At 37.6% G+C, this 21344-nt stretch overlaps 4 protein-coding genes and 1 non-coding gene across 5 annotated transcripts; 2 read left to right on the forward strand and 3 right to left on the reverse strand.

Annotated features, from left to right (window-relative positions):
- The first annotated feature begins 2962 nt into the window (after positions 1-2962).
- LOC141617906 (protein DAY-LENGTH-DEPENDENT DELAYED-GREENING 1, chloroplastic-like) lies at positions 2963-7190 on the forward strand. The gene is made up of 7 exons (XM_074435037.1): positions 2963-3982; positions 4546-4631; positions 5285-5458; positions 5754-5868; positions 6226-6323; positions 6427-6562; positions 6815-7190. The coding sequence occupies exons 1-7, from the start codon at positions 3329-3331 to the stop codon at positions 6881-6883; spliced, it is 1332 nt and encodes a 443-aa protein (XP_074291138.1). The 5' UTR covers positions 2963-3328; the 3' UTR covers positions 6884-7190.
- A 128-nt stretch (positions 7191-7318) lies between these two features.
- Positions 7319-7392, reverse strand: TRNAI-AAU (transfer RNA isoleucine (anticodon AAU)). The gene has a single exon. It is a non-coding gene; the product is annotated as a tRNA-Ile (tRNA).
- A 556-nt stretch (positions 7393-7948) lies between these two features.
- LOC141617908 (proteasome subunit beta type-4-like) lies at positions 7949-11533 on the forward strand. Its single transcript, XM_074435039.1, has 6 exons — positions 7949-8136; positions 8685-8761; positions 10016-10145; positions 10368-10527; positions 10644-10829; positions 11178-11533. The coding sequence occupies exons 1-6, from the start codon at positions 8081-8083 to the stop codon at positions 11289-11291; spliced, it is 723 nt and encodes a 240-aa protein (XP_074291140.1). The 5' UTR covers positions 7949-8080; the 3' UTR covers positions 11292-11533.
- A 733-nt stretch (positions 11534-12266) lies between these two features.
- Positions 12267-16068, reverse strand: LOC141617907 (putative disease resistance protein RGA1). The gene has a single exon (XM_074435038.1). It carries the CDS (start codon positions 15902-15904, stop codon positions 12512-12514), a length of 3393 nt encoding a protein of 1130 aa, XP_074291139.1. The 5' UTR covers positions 15905-16068; the 3' UTR covers positions 12267-12511.
- Positions 16069-17318: 1250 nt separating this feature from the next.
- Positions 17319-20800, reverse strand: LOC141620656 (putative disease resistance protein RGA1). The gene is made up of 3 exons (XM_074437469.1): positions 20495-20800; positions 20075-20436; positions 17319-20028 (listed from the first exon to the last, which is right to left on the reverse strand). Exons 1-3 carry the CDS (start codon positions 20798-20800, stop codon positions 17319-17321), a joined length of 3378 nt encoding a protein of 1125 aa, XP_074293570.1.
- Between the last annotated feature and the right edge of the window lie 544 nt (positions 20801-21344).

Consider the following 21344-nt stretch of genomic DNA (forward strand, 5'->3'; position numbering starts at 1 on the left):
GAGGAAAGGTAGTTCTTTTCTTACCTAGAAAGAAGGAGGGCGATGAGAGGAAGAGATAGACGCGAAAATCACTTAGTTTGGATAAGAATTGAGCAAGTTATGGTGATTTTAGGGTTGAGAGCAAAGGGTTAACAATGGTGGAGAGGTTGTTGGGGAAAATTTCAGAAATTAGAATGAGGGAGATGAAGTTGTGAGGTGTTAGGTGAGGGTTTTATGAAAAGAAAAGAGAAGGAGAAAAGGCCCATAAGTTATAAAAAGCCCAACAACTCAAATTGAGTCGGTTTCTACTAGAAATGACGTCTCAAGCCCACTACAACTCAAGACGGGAAATATTATTATTATTATCATTATCATCCGACCAAAATATTTATTTCACATAACTTAAGCTTTAAAAATATAATATTTATAAAAATCATGTTTAATAATGAAACTAATTAAATTAAATAATTTAAAATATAAATAAGACAATAGAACGGTTAATTAAATTATAATTGTCAAAATGGAAAATTCGCGGGTGTTACAATTGCTACCAAAGTAAAATTTCTTTAAAACCTGCTACCAATATTGTTGGTTCGGTTTAAAACTAACTATCAAATGACCACGAACCTCCTATTTGCGCATGAAAAGACAATAATACCCCTATTTTACACTCCCCTCACTCATATCATCCATTTACCAAACACATCCCCTCTTTAACCTAATCTTTTAACTTCCTTTATCATTCAACCTAAACTAAATTACTTCCCAATTAAATTGAGGATTGTGAAAATCATCTCAATCCTTTAAACTTCTTCCCCAAATTGAATCTCAGATTAGGGTTACATCTAATCTAAATTCCCAATGTGTTCCAATCTCAAGTACATTTTTACTTCTTCCCCAAATTCCTCCCTTTTTGTAATTAGTCGTTTTTAATTTAATTGTTTGTTGGATTCACCTCACCATTGCCCCCATTCGACATTGCTAAAAACCCAGAAAATGAAAAATGAAGAACCCTAATTTGAAAAATTACAATGGTTATATCAAATAGAGGAAGGAAAAAGAAGAGATAGAATAATTACCTGGACTTGAAAAAAAAAAGTTGAAATAAGAAATGAGAATCAGATTAATGTGTGAGAGAGAGAGAGAGAGAGAGAGAGAGAGAATGAGAATTAAAATTGGTGAAATTGAAAATTAATTGAGGTGTTGATGAATGAATGAGTTAGAAACATATAATGGAGGAGTTAAGGGCGTTAAAGGAAGAAAAAATATAATTTAAGAGAGTTAACTGAACTATGAGGACCTAAACTATACATATACCTAGTTATAAGGACCTGAAATTTAAAAGACAAGCTTTAAGGACCTATTGTCCTATTGCCGTTAACATCTCAAGATCTCATCCAATGTTCGTTAACTTTCTCCTCCTAATTGCTAGAAGTATTTTGTTTGCATGTTACAAATATTTTACTTACTGATTGTTGTTAAAAAATACATTCCCTCGGTAGCAATTATTTATTTACGTTTTATAAATTTTTTAACAAATATTTTGATTAACGGTAAACAAATTATTATGAAAAAGGAAATACGGAGTAATATTTTGTAATCATTTTTCTCTCTTTTTCAACCATGTAATAGTATGAGTATATCACTCATTTCCTTACCGAAATACTACCTCGTTGAACACTTGTAAGAATTGGCTCGACTCCAAATAGCATAAAGTCTAGAAATGACTCCACCCCAGTGACAGATTTAGAGGGGGGCTAGTAGGGGCACTCACCCCGCTGAATATTAAAAATTTCGAATTTCTTAGTAAAAAATTTTGATTTTTTTCGAGGTTTACTTTACGACATTACCCATTCGCCCCCGCTTGAATTTTCTCTCGTCGTAATTCCCCAAGTCAGACTTCTTTCTTTTACAAATCAACTAATTTCAAGTTATACGGAGTATAAATAAATAATCTTCCAATCTTTTATTCTTGTTAGCCATATCATCACTCCCTTAACAATAAGTAATATGGGCTACAGAGTTTGTACTTCGTAATTGTTAGCCTGTTCGGGATAGGTGCTCCTTCTAGTCGGGTACACCCATTCGGATCGGGCCTCAACCACAAAACTAACGGGTTATTTCAGATTTAAGTCGAAGATTTTTGGATCTTGACCCTGAAAATACCGGATCTTTGGAGACATTTTCGATTGTGTTAATTATTAAATCTTTTTGCAAAAATTCGAGGAAAAATATATTCCAACAGTTAGAATCCGAGGAAAAATATATGGACCAAAAGCGAAAAAGGGTACCGCACACGTGTCATGAGCTGACCCGGACGGCGCGCGCGGAGAGACTATAGTCTATCATCTATAGTCTAGTTAACACACTTTCATATATAAAGTGGTAAGTCTCCCACTATTCTACCAATGTGGGACAATATTACCACACTTAAGTTTTGGAGCAACACCCAACTTCAACAATCATTACTCATGAGGCGGTTTCGGGCGGAGTCATTTCTAGATTAAAAGAGTTCGTGCCAAGTTTAACTGGTAACATGCAAACAATATCTATGGCAATTAGGGTGAGAAATTAACGAACATTAGATGAGAAGTTAACGGCAATAGGACAATAGGTCCTTAAAGCTTGTCTTTTAAATTTCAGGTCCTTATAGCTAGGTATATGTATAATTTGGGTCCTCATAATACACTTTACTCCAATTTAAGACGACAATTTAAAATGGATGGCCGAGATCTTATCTTTTTGCTTCCTAACCTGATGTGGTAGTTAGTTTTAAACCGAACCAACAATATTGATAGCAGTTTTTAAAAAATTTTATTTTAATAGCCGTAGGTAAAATATGAATTATACGTGGTAACCCTTATCAAAAAAATCCTAAAATAAAATTGGCTAAAAGAATAAAATAAAATGAATTCCATTGAATTTGTAAGGAAATACTTGTGACAAATTCATAAATAGTTCAATTACCAATTTGTGGCCCATTGGGTGTCCAAGTAAGTAAGAATAGTGTGGGATTAGCATAATTTGGCAAGTATCCCAAATTCCATGGGTTTATCTCCACATAGAAAGACGGCATTTTTTATCCACTACCCATCTTCCTTGTTTGAACTCACTTCCCTCCCCTCTGCATAATCCACAAAACCTTCAAATTATCTCCCTCTAATTTCCCAATTAATTTCCCAAATCCCCAATTTTACACACTTAAATTGTTTAATAGAAATTCTCTATGGTGTCAAAATCTTAACTTTTAAGCTTGTTTAGCTGAAATTGAGCTCAAACCCAATTACAAAAAGAGTAAAAGACTCAAACTTTGTAGGGGAATCTCAGCTGACAATGTGGGGTTGTGGTTATGAGCACTTCCATAGTGTTTTTCAACAATTTTGTAGTCTTTAATTCTAGTTTTAGCACCTCATTTCATAGGAAAAATAGAAATTTTTTGCCCAATTTGAGGGTTATAGAGGGTTTTACTGGTGGAAGGAATGAGAGAGTTCTAAGGCTAGTTGTTCCAAAAGCGAAAAAGAAGAAAAAGGGACATAATTCTAGGAAGAAGAGTTGGTGGAAGAGGTTTTTCTTTGACGAAGATGGTAATTGGCTTGGTTTAAAAGAGGATGAATTAGATGTTTTAGATGAAATGGAAGGTAGTGGCATTGATGATTCTTCAAATGAGGAAGATGGGTTGTCAGAAGAGGCGAAATTCGAGGCGTGGAAGAAGAGGGCAGAGGCAATAATGGAGTTGAGAGAGGTTCAAGAAGGTGTTATTAATGAAGAGAATAGGTATTGGGAGGATTGGCTTGTATATGATGAAGGAAATGGTGGAATAAAGAGAGAATGGGGTGATGATGATGCTTTAGGAGAGTTGAAGGAAGAAGATGTTGTAGGTGATCCTGAGGAAATGTTGCCTGAAAGAGGGTTAGTTGAGAATGTTAGGGATATGTTGCTTGGGAAAGAGGATGATGATTTGTTGTATGAGGATCGGGTTTTTCGTTATGCTTCTTTGAATTCGGTATGGTTCATTGTTGGCTCAATTTGGTTATGGTTTCTTTTGTTGGTGTATTTAAATTTGTTGTTAGATATGTATATTTTGTTGCTAGTGTTAACATGAATTCTTTGTTAATTGGTCATAACTGTGACTTGAATGAATGTTTTTGTGACGAAACTTTGAGACAAGGGTGCCAATTTAAGTTAAAATGGATCATGGTAACATACATTTTAGTGAAGGATGGCAAAATTAGTAATACCTCCTGCCCTTCATGTTGAATGCATCGAGTTTCTGTCGGTTGTAGAGGAATAGGCGGTGTGAAGATATCTTCACTGCGTGTTTAGCCAAATTACGTAGTGTTCCCTCTGCCCTAACCATTGGTTTATGCATTCCATTTTGGATCGAGCCAATAGTTTGTAATTCGTTACTAGGCATGCTTTCTATTGGAGATGGTGTGTGCATAAACTATTGTTTGAGACATGGAGAGTATTATTTTGCTTAACCTTCATTAAAATGAGGTCCTCAGTGTTAATTTCTGCCTGCTGCTGTTAAAATTCTGATTATAAATCGCGTGTCTTATGTTACAGGCTAAATTTTTGGCTGTTCTTATCATTGTACCTTGGATATTGGATTTTCTTGTCCATGACTATGCCCTGATGCCTTTTCTTGACAGGTAATGTATGGTTCAGTAGTCTTCTAGCTTGCTGTATTGTTGCCTCTCGGCCCTTCCCCTGTTTGGCAATTTTACATTTTCCATCAAGTGCTATATTATATTGTGCACCACTTTATTTACCACTTCAATCATATTTTGAATGTCGTAAGACAATCTTATGCTCACATCCCCATCTCACCGGAGTTTAAAATCAATTGTCAGATTCCGACTCCATATTCAGTCCAGTAGTGCGAACTTTGAGTAACTTGAGTAGACGTTGTAGCGCACTATTTGAAGACTGCAATATCTTTCTTTACTTGACCAATCTATGGTTTACTTAAGAAGCGAAACTTTCTGACGTAGCCTCAAGACTCTGGTTGTCACGTTATTTCACAAGCTTTTCTAGCACTTTTATGCAGCGTTGCATGTACCTACAGCTGATTAGCCAGTCTCAATTGGAGAAGAGGAACATTGTTTCTTCTTAATGTGAACTTATTACCTTTGTTAGTTTGTCACTTTGTTGGGTTGTGAACCTGTGAGTGACCATTCTTTTAATTGAAAAAACATTTGTTTACTAACTTATGATACTTGATGAATCATGAGTTATTTTGCTAATCATTAATACGCTGTAACTTATAATCTTTCGTTATTATGACATGCTTTGCTCTGAGCAGATACGTCAAGACTGTCCCGCTTGCTGCAGAGTTGCTGGATGTACGAAGAGAACAAAAGCTTGAAATGATCAAGGAACTAAAAATTGAAAAAGCCAGGCTGCGGTTTGAAGTTGAGATTGGTAAATCCCCTCCACTTTCCGAGGAGGAGACGTGGTGGGAATTGCGGCATAAAGCGTAAGATTTCGATTGATCTTATTACATAATTATGCATGATAATACCATGAATTATTTTAGTAGACGGGCAAGTTCCTTCGGTGATGTACTTTAGTTATTTTAGACTAATTAACTGTCTAGAAAGGAATAACTAACAAATAAAATAAAGAAGGCTGTTGCAAACTCTTTTAGCACAAGGAGGTAGCGGTTTCTCAAGAAGCAATCATAATAGCATACCTAGTGTCTCTTTGACCCTTGCTACATTTTGAGAGAAGTTATCATAAGCTATAATTGTTCATTCTGGTTATTCTAACAGGCTAGAGCTGCGAGAAGAATGGAGGCTGATCAATAGGAGTGCATTTGCCAATATATGGTCTGATGCGGTCTTTGGAATATCGTTGTTCCTTCTCTTATACTTCAACCAAAATAAAGTAAGATTTTATTACCTTTGACTAAAAATGTGAATGTAATTGATATCTTTTTCATCCTCATGCTAATTTTGCCTGAATGGCATGGAGTGCTACCTGAAGATGTATACATATCTAGGAACGTGGAGGGAGACCCTAGGGACTAGAGGCGTTTAAATAATCTAGTCAATTCTCTTACTGCCCTTTCGTTACAAATATGACGTCTTTGTATAGCATTAGGCCATAATCTATATTTTTCGCTTACATATGGTGGAATCAACGTCAGTATTTAGAATATCAGAAATTGGCTGCTTTTTTTTTTCCTTAATCTGCTTCTGTCTGTAAACTCTGTATAACATTGTTTTTATTGAACTGTTGCAGGTGACTTTACTGAAGTTCACGGGGTATAAGATTATTAACAATATTACAGACACAGGAAAAGCATTCCTTATCATTCTCATCACAGACATTTTTCTAGGGTAATAGATTGATAACCCGACTTCTAAACCCTTCTGGATTTTATTATAATAATTCATTAGTTGGACTTGATCGATGAGTAATAGATGTTCAATTAACTTGCAGGTATCATTCCGAATCGGGTTGGGAAACTGTTTGTGAAGTTATTGTTGAGCATTATGGGCTGGAAGTCGATCAGGGAGCCATTACAATATTTATATGCCTGGTTCCAGTCATCATGGATGCCTGTGTTAAGCTTTGGGTATGTGCAGACTTGTAGCATCTCTTAATTTTTCTGACATGACCATAAATTTCTTGTCCTAATGACGGTCTTGTGCTCTGAAGGAAAGATTTGTTTTTCCCTTACTTTGTTTAGGTTCTTGGTCTTAGTTGCATTCTGGTAGTGGTTGATCTAGTCAGTTACATGGACATGCTGTGAGAACGTTAGATACTACGGAGTACGAGTATATTATTGCATCGGATTCTAATCTACCTTGTATTTTGCATTTCGCAGTTGTTCAAGTTCCTGCCAAGATTATCACCAAAGGTGGCAAATATTTTCCAAGAAATGAAGCGTCATTGAGGATACGGTCTTCATCCCCAATAAATACCGAATATGTCGAGTGAGAGATTCATTTTTATCACGAAATTCTTTATTCGTCTTCATTTTGGAGGCATTTTTCATCGACACACCACACAGTCCGGAAATTTGAAATCAAGCATAACTTGATATATAGCAATGATTTTTGTTAAAAGTAGCCATCATTTGTTCAAGTCACAAGTTCTTACTCTGTGACTGTATAAAAAGTGTATCATTTACATCGCATATTCAACTTTGAGCCGAACAATACATTATTGTTGGCGATTAGTATAAGGAAACTTTTAATCTTTCTTGGCCATCTATTGATTAGCACGGTGTACAACCTGTTGTTTGGTATTCACTACTGTACATTGCAAACTCGCAAATGCAAGAAATAGATTACCCAGTGTTCCGAAGGGAAAAAAAAATAACAAGAAATGGCCTATGCAGGTCTCGAACCTGCGACCTTCGCGTTATTAGCACGACGCTCTAACCAACTGAGCTAATAGGCCTCATGTTGATTACTTTTGTTATATTAACTTCTAAATATCTTAAAACATAGTATAGCTAAAATGGAGTAACATGAAGCATTCGTATTATATGGAGTAAGCAACTGAGTTTATTTGTTAATCTACACATCAATGGCAACAAGCTCGATTACATTCTAATTTCTAAGTTATGAATCTGTTTTAAAAGCAACAATTTCGCTTGGTTGAAGTCGATAATTCCGTACCATTATCTACTTGAAGTGGCACTTCTATATTAAGAAAAAGGTATTATGTGCTTGATATCGTGGTTATACAAACAACACAAACCCGCCACATATTCTACAACAAAACTGTCACTTGGAGTGATGGACTGGCGATTTTGTGTTAAGATAGGTAATTTGTGCTTCTTTTAATTGGTTCTACGAACAACACAAAACCGCTATTAAAGGTTGCAGTTGGACCTAAAAACGTCATTCCTGGTGGTGGTTCACCTTGACTTGACGATCTTAAGGTAGCAGCATCAAAAAAAAAAAAAAAAAAAGAAAAAAAAAAATCCAAAATCCTAAGTGGACAAAAAAACACTAAAAAGATCAGTATATATGTACTCCGTATGTTAGCTTGAGGAAAACGAAACTCCCAATCAAACAGAGAGAAAGCAAGACACCCAAAGTAGATCGCCATACTCAAAACTCAAGCTTTACAACAATCAACAATGGAGTTCGGCAACACCAACAACTCTTTACTCGTCAACGACATTCAACGAACCCAGTAATTTCTCATCTTTCCGTCTCTCTTTCTTCATTCTTTCTCAATTTTAATTTTTTTTCCTGTTTTGGGTCTCAGTTCAATCAATCACATCCACTTTTTCAATCGTTTAATTTCGTAAATGTATGGCCTTCAGGTAAAAGTATATGATTAAGATGGATTTTTATACTGTATTTTATTGCGGATTTAGTATTTTCGATTAAAGTTTTGATCTATTTAGGTTTAGATGAAGTTATATTGATTTTGGAGCATATTGTGGTAGTTGGTGAATTGGGTAGATTAAAGTTTTGAACTTTGTAAATTTAGATGAAGTTTAATTGAATTTGGAGGAGATTGTATTAGTTGTTTGAATTGGAGTTGATTAAAGTTTTGAACTTTTTAGGTTTAGGTGAAGTTTAGTTGAATTCGGAGCAGATTGTGCTAATTGTTAGAATTGAGGTTGATTAAACTTTTCAACTTTTTAGGTTTAGATGAAGTTTAATTGAATTTGGTAGAAGATTGTGTTAGGTGGTTGAATTGGGGTTGATTGTGTCGAAATTTTGATGATGTAGGCAGCCGTATGTGACGGGAACATCGGTTCTTGGCATCAAGTACAAGGATGGAATTCTCATTGCTGCTGATATGGGAGGTCTGTTTGCCTTTGTTGATTTTTCATCTAATCTTTTGTGTTGATATAATGTGAGACCAAACCGACTCAAGTTAATTACATTTATAGCCACAAACTCACTCAAAAGTCAAAACTGAAATAGATATATAACTAAACTACCCATGATACGGGTTGGTATCGTGATATTCTTGTCATGTAACCATCTCATCTGAGAATTTGTGGAAAGATATTGTCAGACTTTCTACTTCTATTTTCTTGCGTTTTTGAGTTTTAGATGCTATGTTGCATGATTTAGCTTTGTTTATTTTGATTTACAACGCTTGGAGGGGAAGTTGCTGGCTGCCTGGCTCACAGTGACATCCTTGATCCATGGCACTAGGGAATAGGGATGGATCTTGTTTGCTGATTGGGCTTGGTTGTTTCCGAGCTTTATATTAAGTTTTGCCTAGGCCTTAGTTTAGAAAAGCGTGCCTCAAGTGCGCTTAAGGCACACCTTGGATTGGGCACTAACTAAAACGCCTCGGTGCATTTTAGGTGTGCCTTTTAGATAAGGCTTACCTAATGAGGCTTGTTACTATGCATATTCCGTATCTTTTATTTCTAGATCTTTAATTGTGCCAGCACTTTTGCAACATTATTCATAACTTTTAGGCCTTTACATGTTGGCCAACTTTAAATGTTCTAGGGAGGGTATAGTTGCCGAAATTTTGGAAAATACAATTTTTTTACCAAAAGTAGTGCGCTTCATGTACAAAAAGGCACGTACCGTCGCCTTGTGCCTTGTCGCTTCCGCCCCTTAGCGCCTTGGTGTGCCTTGGGCCTCTTAAAACTGAGGCCTATGCATTTATGGATGAAAGAGAGAGAATTCAAGTATCTCAAGCGATTCTCATCTTTGTAGTATTTTCCTTTTTGGTTGAAGTTGTATGTATATTCAGGATATTCTTCTAAGTTTCTAGGGAGGGCTTGTGTTTCAACTTTTTTGTATATGTTGAATGAGTAGAATCAACCCTCTTGGTCTGAATTCTGTTGCATCTCGTTAATGCTATTTATTTCCATATTCATGATAAGGGTGTGTTTCTTTTGTGCATTTAAAATAAGATTCAAAGCTGCCCCATGTTTAAGTATTGCAATTTTTTCCGAAAAGAATCTGTTTCATACTGTGGAGGTTATTCTTCGAAGAAGTGTACATTTTTGTACGGAGTAGAGGATATCAGGTTTTTGTTAGAATCATGCAAATTATGAGTCTACAAATGACTTCAATTGTATACACGATAGGTTCATATGGCTCCACTCTTCGTTACAAGAGTGTGGAGAGATTGAAGGGCATTGGTAAACATTCTCTTCTTGGTGCCAGTGGAGAAATGAGCGACTTTCAGGAACTTCTGCGCTATCTAGATGAGCTCGTGTAAGTCAATTACTTCACTATTTAATTATTTATCATAAATTACTTCTGTATTTGTTTTCCGTAATTACTTTGATTCTGTCATTCGGACGCAAAACAAGAAAAAGAACCGAGAGGGTCTGCATTTTAGCTCGATTCTCCTTCTATACTCTTTAATGGGCGTGGTTTTCATTCAAGCTTTGATGTTGGATCACCTTTCATTTGTTTGATATTTGATATGTGCAGCCTAAATGATAACATGTGGGATGATGGAAACTCTCTGGGGCCTAAGGAGGTGCACAGCTATTTGACACGAGTTATGTACAATCGACGTAACAAATTCAACCCGCTGTGGAACTCTCTCGTTCTTGGAGGTGTAAAAAATGGAGAAAAGTACCTCGGAACGGTTAGTCCCGCCATCTTATCTCAATGCAGTATGGAATTCTGAAAGCAACATGTTGGTGTTTTATTCGGAGGAGTGTCTTAATATTGAAAATTTGATGATTGGCAAATGTGATGCAGGTTAATATGATTGGTGTGCACTATCAAGACAATCATGTTGCTACTGGATTTGGGAATCACCTTGCAGTGCCAATTCTTCGAGATGAATGGAAGGAAGACCTGAGTTTTGAAGATGGTGTTAGGTTGCTGGAGAAATGCATGCGTGTCCTTCTATACCGTGATCGATCTGCAGTTAACAAGCTCCAGGTATTTGTCGCCTTCCCATGACTCATTTTTATTTTGTGTGGCTACCAGCCTATCAAGAGACTACCTTTTCTGTCAGCAGCATAAAGTACACCGCTTCTTCAACATCCTGTTGAGTTAGACTGATTTTATGCATGAACTAATCTCTACTCGTGAACTCAGATTTTCATATTTTCTGCCAGAGAACTGAGTTTTTTCCCCTTAAATACTTGAAGGTGACTAGCTAAGTATGACATTTTTAGCGGATTGTTATAAGCTATCATAAGCAAGATTTCTACGAGCTACGGAGTATCTGTTTCTTTTCACATATCTTTAATACTTGCGTTTATTCTTTAATTTCTGGAATTGCAGATTGCTAAAATCACTGACGCTGGTGTTGAAATTTCTCCACCTTACTCGTTGAAGACATTTTGGGACTTTGGTGCATTTAAAAATCCTACTGCTAGTGCTGAGGGCTCGTGGTAGATTGTTTGCCCTGTAGGATTTCAAAGTTGAATGAACTAAGCAGTTGAGCTTCTGTTGTATTTTCAGTTTCTTTCTGTTGCTATTTTCAACTTGGATCTATTGCTCTGATGATTTCCGGGTTTCATATTTTAACTTAATATTGTAACTTGCAAGGCACTGATGATTTTCGATGTCGAGTGTACTGTAACTCCTGAAAACGTGGACCTTGGTTTAAGTTACTCCCTATGCTTGTCTCATGAAAACTCGTGCGGAGTGTACTGTAACTCCTGTTGTTTGATCCATTTACATTTTACAGCGCGAGACGTTTGTTCTCTTGAAGGCTTGATCATAGCAGTCATCTGACCAACAATGGTGACAAACCTTGATAAAGTAATAAGCCTAAAATGTATGCAAATGTAACTGTAGAAAGGCAAAGGAATTGCATATAACTATTAACTCATTTATAATAGGTGGGTAGCTATTCAAACAAAAACGTCTTGGCCATGAATTTCTAAGACGGAAATCTTATTTACGTACTGCAAACTTTATCCTGAACTTACCAGCAAAATATGACTCCTGAGATGATTGCAGCACATGTTCACTCTTAAGTTGATTGATCAGGTATGTTTTTGTCTGCACAGACTTGTGTAAGGTGGGTTTTACACAAATTTATTGTAAACCGCTTCACACAAGAGTCAAGACCAACTCTTTTGTTTGAAGTTATGTCTTAATTATTAATGAGTAACTAAAGGGAAAAATGTCATTGAACTTTTGTTTAGTTTGAAATCTATGCAGCAGCCAAGATACTTCATAAAAACAGGACGTAGTCAATAAGTGGAGGCCATAGGAAAGCGTGTGACGGTTTCATAATAAGCAGAATCTGATGCGTCAATCTAATTTTCGGATCACAAATACCCCTCACAAATGGATGAGTCGGAGGGAGATTTATATATAGTGTAACATTTCATTGAGACTTATTAAACAAACAGTGAGTTTTATATAAGAAAAACTCGCATATCAAAATAACCTAAGATATATAAATCATCTCATATAGAGTACACCATAATATTCTCAAAACAGAAAATGAAAGAATGTAAATAGTACCCCATTACTCACTCACATATCCATTTGTACAATCTCGTGACTTTCACGGGTAATATAACTCATTGATTAGATTACAGAAGAAAGGGAAAAAAAAACTCTTGGAATGCAAAGGAAAAGCAGAATGCCGCTAGGATATCTTATAAGGCATCACCAAGGCGGATGTCAACGGAGGGTATATGTCGGAGCTTGGCCCAGTCCTCCGCATCTGGATTTCGGAATCTTTCAGTTATCAGCGGACAATCCCTCACCTCCAGCAGCTGCAAGGAGCTGAGGTCCCGCAATATACCTACATTTAATTGGAGGTTCTTGCAGCGTATTATTCGCAGTGATCGGAGAGAAGACAAGCAACTTATACACTCAGGGAGGGATGTAATATGCCATAACCGGTCAATTGTTAAGTTTTCAAGGGAAGTCAAATGTCTGATTCCTTTAGGAATGGTATCCAGGGAAATCAAAGTAAATAATTCCAGGGACCGGAGTCTTCCTCCAATGGATCTCCATGGCATCTCATCATCATCATCATCGTCACCATCTTCTTTTGTTGTTCCTGAGAATGTTAAATTGGCAAGTGAGCTTAATCGTAAAGAATCCAAAGCTGTTAGATGCTCCCACCCTACTCCTTCGAGAGACCTCAATCTCATACAATTCATAATTGCCAGGCTCCGTAGGGAACGACAGCCCTTGAATGTATCCGTAAGTTGTGACAAACTAACTATGTCATCATTTCCAGATACAAGAATGCTAGTTAGACCATCTGTGGTTAACAGTTTCAGGTAATCAAGGTTGTCTACTTGCACCTCCCTTAATTTGATTGAATCGTTCTCCTGACCCAAACTCGTGATCCATAAATCTTTGTTCACAGCAGACAATTTCAGCTTTTCTAGGCTTATACAAGCAGGAAATGATGTCAATTTTTTACACCTACCAATGACCAACTTTGACAGCCGGGAAAAGCAACGCTGTACATGATTGTTGGAGTCTATATCTTCCCCTCTTCGCCATCCTCTCAACTCACTCAAACATGAAATTTCAAGTTCCTCGAGGGAAGGAAAAAACACTTCTCTACTACTGCCATTATGGGTTGAATCCTCTATGTACTCTAATTTATTCAAATAACGTAGTGACAGTGACTTGAGATGGGGTAGTTTGCTCAATGACGGCAAATGCAACAAATTGTCACAACCGGAAAGCATAAAGTGGACAAGATTGGGAAGAAAGGCGGCGAAGTTATTTACTTTTCCTGCTCCCCACCACCTTGATGGAAGTTTAGCACCATTGTAAGAAAACAACCTGAGATGCTTTAAAGAAAGAGGTGGCTCTAGTTTTTCGAGCAAAGATTCATGGTTTCCATCACATTGCATCAATATCTCTAGTTCCTCAAGATAATTCATGCTTCTCAAATATCCTCCCTTACATTCCATGATACCCGAGAATTTAGGGCTGATATGAATATAAAAGCTTCCTCTTAGGTTCTTCAATGCTAGTAGATTTTCTAGCTCCCCAACGGAACTTTCTTCTTCCACAACAAACCTAGTAAGAACACATAGGCAACTCAGTTTGTCTAGACCCGAAGGCATGTGTCTCAACACATAACAACCAGATATGTCCAGGTGCCTCAGATTTGCCAACTTGGCCAAACCCTTTGGCAACTCTTTCAAACCTTCGCACCTACTTAGATCTAAGGTTTGCAGATTATACAGTTTTGTAACTGAATCAGGAAGCACCAGTAGATGCTTATTGTCAGATAGATCAAGATACCTTAAATGCAATAGTTCACCAATTGAATTCGGTAAAGACCGGATGTCTAGGTCATGCAGATCTAATGTCCTAAGAAACTTCCAATTTTCTACCAGTTCAGCTACCTGAAAGTTGATTTCAATCCCATCTCGAACATAAGACCGTATCTTACATTTCGAGAAAATACTTCCTTTACATTTACTCCCTATGTGAAATAAGTGATGAGCTTCATCTCCAAATTTGTTTTCAATAGAACTTACAACCACAACACCGTTTCTTGCTACCTTTTGAGCAACATCGTGAATCAAGTCATGGATTTTAAATGATTCAACCCCTCCAATTTCATTCTTTTCTACATCTTGAAAAAAACATTTTCGTAGCAAGATTAAAATATACTCCTCCCCAGCATCTTCAAGGCTCTGACCCACTTCCAATGGAACTATGTATCCTTGTGCCATCCAAAGCCTAATCAACTTCTTCTTCTTTATTCTGAAATCCTTGGGGAACAATGCACAATAGGTAAAGCAAGCCTTTAATGGCGATTCAAGGTTATCATAGCTAAGTTTCAGTATGGACAGAATCTTATTATCTCCATCTTTAAGATTGGCTAATCCGCGTTCTTGAAATAATCTCCATTTACTTTTATCCTGGCCATATAAAAGTGTTCCCACAACTTTAATAGCGAGAGGAACATTACAGCATTGTTCAACAATCTTCTTGCCAAGTGTAATTAATTCAGAAGAATTCACATCTTCTCTATCTTTTTCCCCAAAAGCTGTCATCTCAAATAAATGCCATGAATTTTTAGGAGACAATCCTTTTAGCTCATATATATGTTCCTCAGCAGCAACCATTGCAGTCTTTTCAGAACGGGTGGTTACCAAAACCGTACTTCCCGCTCCACCCCCCATTAAGAATTTTCTTAAACCAAGCCACTTCTCACGATCTTCATTCCATACATCATCCAATACTAGCAAGTACTTCTTCCCTCCTAGAAAACCTAAAAGTTTTCTCTGTACCAAATCCATTGTACGACCGTCAGACTTGTCATCAGACGCTGATTCTAGAATCTTAGATAGAATTGTTTTCACGTCAAAATCGTCCGCATTTTCATCGGACACACATGTCCACAACCTCAGGGGAAACTCGGTCCTAACTCTCTCATCATTAAACACAAGTTGGGCAAGCGTAGTTTTCCCCAACCCTCCAACTCCCACTATAGAGAGGAACGAAACTCTGTCTTCTGAACCAGAATGTAAAAGCATATGGACAACCTTTTCAAGGTCACATTCTCTCCCGACAACCTCGTCCGAATACACATAAGAACAAGTCTCCTCCCTTCTCCCCCTAATAGGTTTGTAGTCAACACTAAACCCAAATGTGTTATGATTACTAGCAATACCATCCAGTTTCTTCCTAATTTTATTAACCTCTCGCGACATAGAAATCACGACACTAGGGGTAGTTATCGTAGACGAAAAGAAGTTGTGTACCTTTTCAGAGAGTTTAGCATCTTTGTTGTGCTGCTTAAGTTCAGCTCGAGTACGGACCTCATCAAACAAATCATCTGCATCATAAACAGCATCCTGGAGCTTTTGAATATAGTGTTGCGCTTCATCGGAGAGTTGACCCTTAGATTCGGCGTCAAGGAGGACTTTCCTGATGGTGATGATGGTCTCTTTGAGGTCATCAAGCTCAGATTCATACCCCTTTAGTGAGCGAATCTGTCTGATTGCCTCAGACCCCAACTTTTCAATCAGTTTTTCTGCAAGACTGATCCCAATTTCAGCCATTGTTATTCAAAGTAGTAAAGGTTTTGATTGGAGTTAAGATTATGAAGATTTGAAAATGCAAGCGGGTGAGATCCGACAAACAAGTACCGTGTAGGGCCTCAGTAGCAGGTTTCAGGGCATCTTCCTATATATCTAGATATGCAGGGAATTTTCCTACCAGTATATATCTAGATATTACTAAATATCTAGATATTCATTTATCATTGAATCATTGATTGAATTCAGGCCCACAGTAATTGATACTTAGTTGGTTTCCGTTGACTTGTATGCATCACTAAATCTCAGAACTAATGCATCACTATTGAAAGAATTTTCTGTAAACCATGGGTTGAAACACATTAATATATCCTCTGTCTTGATCATTTGTTAACACTGCCTACAGATTGGTATTTGATACTCCCTCCATCCCAATTATCTTTTTACCTTTGATTAGAACACCCCTAATAAAAAAGGTAAACAAATGATTGGAACGGAGGCAGTATTTGCCCAATTATTCTTAGTTCAAGTAATCAGGGAACCATTGACTTACTAATCTTTGAGGACTTTAAAAGGCACTCCCTCTATTCCAGTCAATTCTTCACGTCTCGGTTATTTCTTTACATTTCCGTTTATTAAGCATTAAGCAAATTGTCTTTTTACATCATGTGAAAGTTGTTTTTTCTGCTTTTCTATTTCTTAAAGCATGTAAACAAATGTAAACAAATAAGCTGGAAGCGGATGGAGATCGACTACTAGGGAGCAATTAACACGACGTAATAATTTAATTAGTACTCGAACATCTCTACAATAGTAGGTGTTAGCCATGTAACTACTGTCTATTAGCAAAAACTAGTCAAACTAATAAAAATAAAAATGTTGATGAAATCAAAAATCAAAAATCCTTAACTAAATAATTGCACAAGAGGAAAGGATGAGCAAACAAAATAACCTGGTGTTTAACCAGAATGCTCAGAGTTTTCTAAATTGTAATAATTTGAAGTTCTGATTTCCTACTTTTTACAGTGGCAAGAAAACTTCTTACTGCGGTTTATTTTCGGATAACATCGGAGCCCAAGAATAACTCGCAGAAGCCCATTATGTCTTAAACTGCAACCCATTATTGCAATGGGAAATGGGGATGATTATCTCTTACCCAAGTAAGGGAGTATTTCATAGGAGTTTCACCATAGAAAAGAAATCGGCACTTGGGTTAACAAACTGGGCCGGGGCGTATGAATCTCGGCAAGCTTCTTTGAGAGTTTAATCTCGCACTGCACTGCCAATAAGGCATAGGCAAGCCTGGCAGTAGAGTGTGGTGGAGCGGCTACTCAAGAAACTTGTGCCTGTCAATAGTGATAGTCTAATAAGGTACCCCATGTCTCGCTCCAAATTTCTCTCCTCCCTTTCCCGCTAACTTCCTCTATCCAAACAAAGCCTAAATGATGGAAAAGTGAGGGATGTGCTGAATTTTGAGCTGCTCCTCCCCGCTTGGATCTTGAAGTGTCTCCATTAGGGCTGGACAGCGCACTATGTCAAGTTTCTGGAGGGAGGTGAGGCTCTGCACTGAATATGGAAATGATCTGAATTTGGAGCAATAACTGATGTCGAGGGATTGTAGAGCTGATAAACAGCTAATCCACTCTGGAAGGGATTCCAAACAGCTGAACCCTTGAATCTCCAGGTTTTGGAGGGAGGTCAAGTGTCGGAAACCTGAGGGAAAAGTCTTTCCGGAGTATCCTACATGTCTTAATTTCAAGGAACGGAGGTTCTGATGAAGGGCTTTCCAAGGCATGTCATCGTCTTCTTGTAGTTTTAGTTTCAGGCAGGATACTAATACAAGTGACTCTAATGCTGTGAGATGCTCTAACCCTTCAGTCAGACTCCTCAGTTCACATTTGCTAAATCTAAGGCTTTTCAGGGTAGAACAACAGCTCTTAAGTACATCCTGTGCTTGTGATAAAGTCTCCATTCCTGCACCACCAGATAAAGTGACTGTAGTGACACGTCCTATGGGCAGTGTGTTAAGGTTGTTTAACCACACTGTCAATTTGAGATCAGTACTTGTATCTGAGCGCATTAACATTGCTGGATGATTATCACATCTTAATGGCACAGGTACAGATGAATGATCCTCGCCCGTTGTGATCTTCAGCGTATCATTGACATCATCCAATACCAGACTTTCTAGGCTTGGACACGGAGGGAATGATGTCAGGTTAAAGCATTTGTAAATCTCCAAGGTAGAGAGATGACGGAACGGAGGTTGTCTATCAGTAAACCCCACCCTGCTCCACCAACCTTTCAAATTTAAACACTTTAATTCAAGAAATTCGAGAGAGGGGAAGAATGATAATTCTTCCACACTTGACGACGACCCTGATCCAGAGGCTCCTGCAACAGTATTAGTTGTATCGTAGCTCGTACTGTCAATGTACTCCAAATTCATCAAATAGCAAAGTTCCAAAGACTTGAGATACTGCAGTTTTCTCAACGGCGGGAGCTGCTGCAATTGGTGGCAATAATCTAATTTGATTTTGATAAGGTTAGGAAGAAAGCTTTCCAAGTTATGAACTAACCGTCCCCACATAGGAAGTTTGGTACCAGAGTAATGGCACACCTCTAACTCCCTGAGATTAGGATGTAGCTGCAGATTTTCAATCACAGCTTCATCGTTCTTAACTCTTTGGTCATCATATGTAACTGTATTCGGAAATCTTCGTATCATAAATGTATTAGGAAACGTAATGCTCACTGCATTCAGATGTTCAGCTCCCCCCAAACTACTACCCCAGTCATTAGGAGAACTTGCTCTCACATTTTTACAGATCTGTATCTCAAGGTTACCCCTAAGCTCTCGAAGGCCGCTTAATTCTTTCAACTGGCCAACGCGGTGCATGCCACGTGCACTTTCATCGGACACTACAAATTTTGATAGCTTGCACAAACTAGTCAGCTTATCCATTCCCGGAGGCATACAAGTTAACCTGCAGTCCATTATATGCAAGTGCCTAAGCTTTACCAACTTGTTTAATTCTTTTGGCAACTCTTTCAAAGCATAGCATTTTTTCAAATACAAAGTCTGCAGATTATGTAACTTTGTAATTGAATCAGGAAGCATTTCAAGATCTGCATTGTTTGAAAGAGCGAGAAATCTTAAATGTGACAAATTACCAATTGACTCGGGTAAATTGCTGGAATCTCCCAACTTCAAGGTCAATGCCATTAAGCCAATCCAGTTTGCTACCAGAGTATCTACTAAAGATGATTGAACTCGAATTGCCTTATAACATGAACGGATCTTACTCTTAGGAAAAGAGCTTCTAGTGCAGCTCCGACCAGCAGAAAATAGATGGCGAATTTGACTTCCCATATTGTTTGTCGTGAAGATCTCATTCATTGCTACGTGTTCAGCGACATCGTGCATGAGATCGTGGATCACAAATGAGGCACCTTCACCATATTTATCTTTTTTCGAAACTTGAAAGAAACATCTTCGCAACAAAATCTGAAAATACTCCTCAGCAGCATCTTCTAGGCTTTGACATTCATCAAAAGGAACTATGTATCCAAGCGCCATCCAATGGAGTTTCAACCTCTCTTTATCAATGACTTCATCTTTTGGGAATATTGCACAATAGCTAAAGCAACTTTTCAAAGACGATGCAAGATTATAATAACTAAGCATCAGAACTGACATTATCTCCGAGTCGCTCTCACGAATTTTGCTCAACTTGCTGTGTTGAAATGATTCCCACTTACTTCTGTCTTGACCATACAAGAGACTTCCTATCACTTTTACGACTAGAGGAACGTTAGCACATTTTCGAACTATTTTCTTGCCAATTTCAACAAAATCAGGTGGGTAAACTTTTTCAGGCTCTAGATCAAAGGTTGTTAACTTAAACAAACTCCATGAGTGTTCATCAGACAAACCTTGTAGAGGGTATGTATATCCGTTTCCTACGGATCTTGCTGTTTCAAACGAACGGGTGGTCACAACAATCCTACTTTCAGGATCACCTACTTTTAAGAATTGATCCAACTCTGTCCACTTTCTACGACTCTCGTTCCACAAATCATCTAAAACTAGCAGATACTTTTTCCCCTTAAATTTCTCACAAAAAGTGGTTTGGTTTGCACTCTCTCTAGTGACCATTCCATTCATCATCAAACTTATCACCAGTGACTAACTCTAGAATCTTACAAAGAATTATTTTCACATCGAATTCATTTCCATCTTGATCAGAGATACACATCCACAACTTTAAGGCAAACTCGTCTACAACTTTCTCGTGATTGTATACAAGTTGTGCTAGAGTGGTTTTCCCTATACCTCCTACCCCTACTATACTAATAATTTCGCAATCAGTGTCTAGTATCACATCTACAACTGCATTCGCGTCAGCTTCCCTACCAATAACATTAGGCGCATACACATAAGAACACGTTTCCTTTCTTCGTTTCCGTATGGGTTTGTTATCAATGTTTAATCCAAATTTACTATGATTATCAGCAATTTTATCCAACTTTCTCCGAATTTTCTTGACATCTATCTGCTGACATCGTGAACGCAACTTTGACAAAATTTCTAGAAGAAAAGAACGTCTGTACCTTTTTAGAGAGTTTACCAACCTTGAGCTGTTGATCCTGCTCAGCAAGACTGACAAATTCATCAAACAGGTCATCAGCGTCATAAACTGCATCCTTGAGCTTCTCGATATAGCTAAGCGCCTCATGTGAGAGCTCTTCCTTTCCCTCTGCATCAAGAAGTACATTCTTAACACTTTCGACAGTGTTTTTGAGGTCATCAAGGTGAGACTTATAACTCCAAATGGAGTTTGCCTGCCTGAGGGCAGAATTATCCAGTGCTGCCAAGAGTGTTTGAGCAACACTGAGCACGGTTCCAAGGACCGCCATTATATCTTAAAGATGCGAACCTATTACCTAAGTGATGGTGAGAATTAAGGGCAGATGGCGGTTTTACAGGCTTTTACAGCAGTAATAGGATTATAGCTGGATTGATATGGATTATTGCTAGTTTTATTGCATTGATCAACTAATAATGGATTATTCAAATAAGTGAACATATTTGACTTGGTAATTCTGAATGATTATTGACTAATACTTTTCAACATCATGCTTCACTACTTAGTATACAACTATTGAACAAAGACTCTAGAAAACCCAATGACTTTGTATGCAATTATTAACCATTGACAATGTAATTCTTAGTCATGACTAAATAGGCAATGGTGGAGCGAGGGGATTAATACGGAAAATCATTTTGTTAGCATAAATTAGTACTCTGTAATTATGATTTAAGTTCATTGTGAAATCCCTTCCCCATCCACCCAAAGTTATTTGTATCTCTGTTTTAACTCCTTCACCAAAATAGTGTAAAGCAACGGTCTCTTTTAAGACGGACATATCTGGCTTAAGATAACAACGGGTCACATACAAC

This window comes from Silene latifolia, chromosome X (assembly GCF_048544455.1).
Source record: "Silene latifolia isolate original U9 population chromosome X, ASM4854445v1, whole genome shotgun sequence".
Lineage (NCBI taxonomy): Eukaryota > Viridiplantae > Streptophyta > Magnoliopsida > Caryophyllales > Caryophyllaceae > Silene > Silene latifolia.

Bases quoted from the DNA above. Each gene is read 5' to 3' on its own strand.
- LOC141617906 (XM_074435037.1), top strand. From the start codon at position 3,329: ATGAGCACTTCCATAGTGTTTTTCAACAATTTTGTAGTCTTTAATTCT. The intron at 4,632-5,284 runs GTAATGTATGGT...TGCTCTGAGCAG, and splicing joins CTGATGCCTTTTCTTGACAG to ATACGTCAAGACTGTCCCGC. The intron at 5,459-5,753 runs GTAAGATTTCGA...TTATTCTAACAG, and splicing joins TGGGAATTGCGGCATAAAGC to GCTAGAGCTGCGAGAAGAAT.
- LOC141617908 (XM_074435039.1), top strand. From the start codon at position 8,081: ATGGAGTTCGGCAACACCAACAACTCTTTACTCGTCAACGACATTCAA. The intron at 10,528-10,643 runs GTTAGTCCCGCC...AATGTGATGCAG, and splicing joins GAGAAAAGTACCTCGGAACG to GTTAATATGATTGGTGTGCA. The intron at 10,830-11,177 runs GTATTTGTCGCC...CTGGAATTGCAG, and splicing joins CTGCAGTTAACAAGCTCCAG to ATTGCTAAAATCACTGACGC.
- LOC141617907 (XM_074435038.1), bottom strand. From the start codon at position 15,904: ATGGCTGAAATTGGGATCAGTCTTGCAGAAAAACTGATTGAAAAGTTG.
- LOC141620656 (XM_074437469.1), bottom strand. From the start codon at position 20,800: ATGGCGGTCCTTGGAACCGTGCTCAGTGTTGCTCAAACACTCTTGGCA. The intron at 20,437-20,494 runs GTACAGACGTTC...CGATGTCAGCAG, and splicing joins TTGGTAAACTCTCTAAAAAG to ATAGATGTCAAGAAAATTCG. The intron at 20,029-20,074 runs GTTAGTCACTGG...AATGGTCACTAG, and splicing joins ATTCTTTGTAAGATTCTAGA to AGAGAGTGCAAACCAAACCA.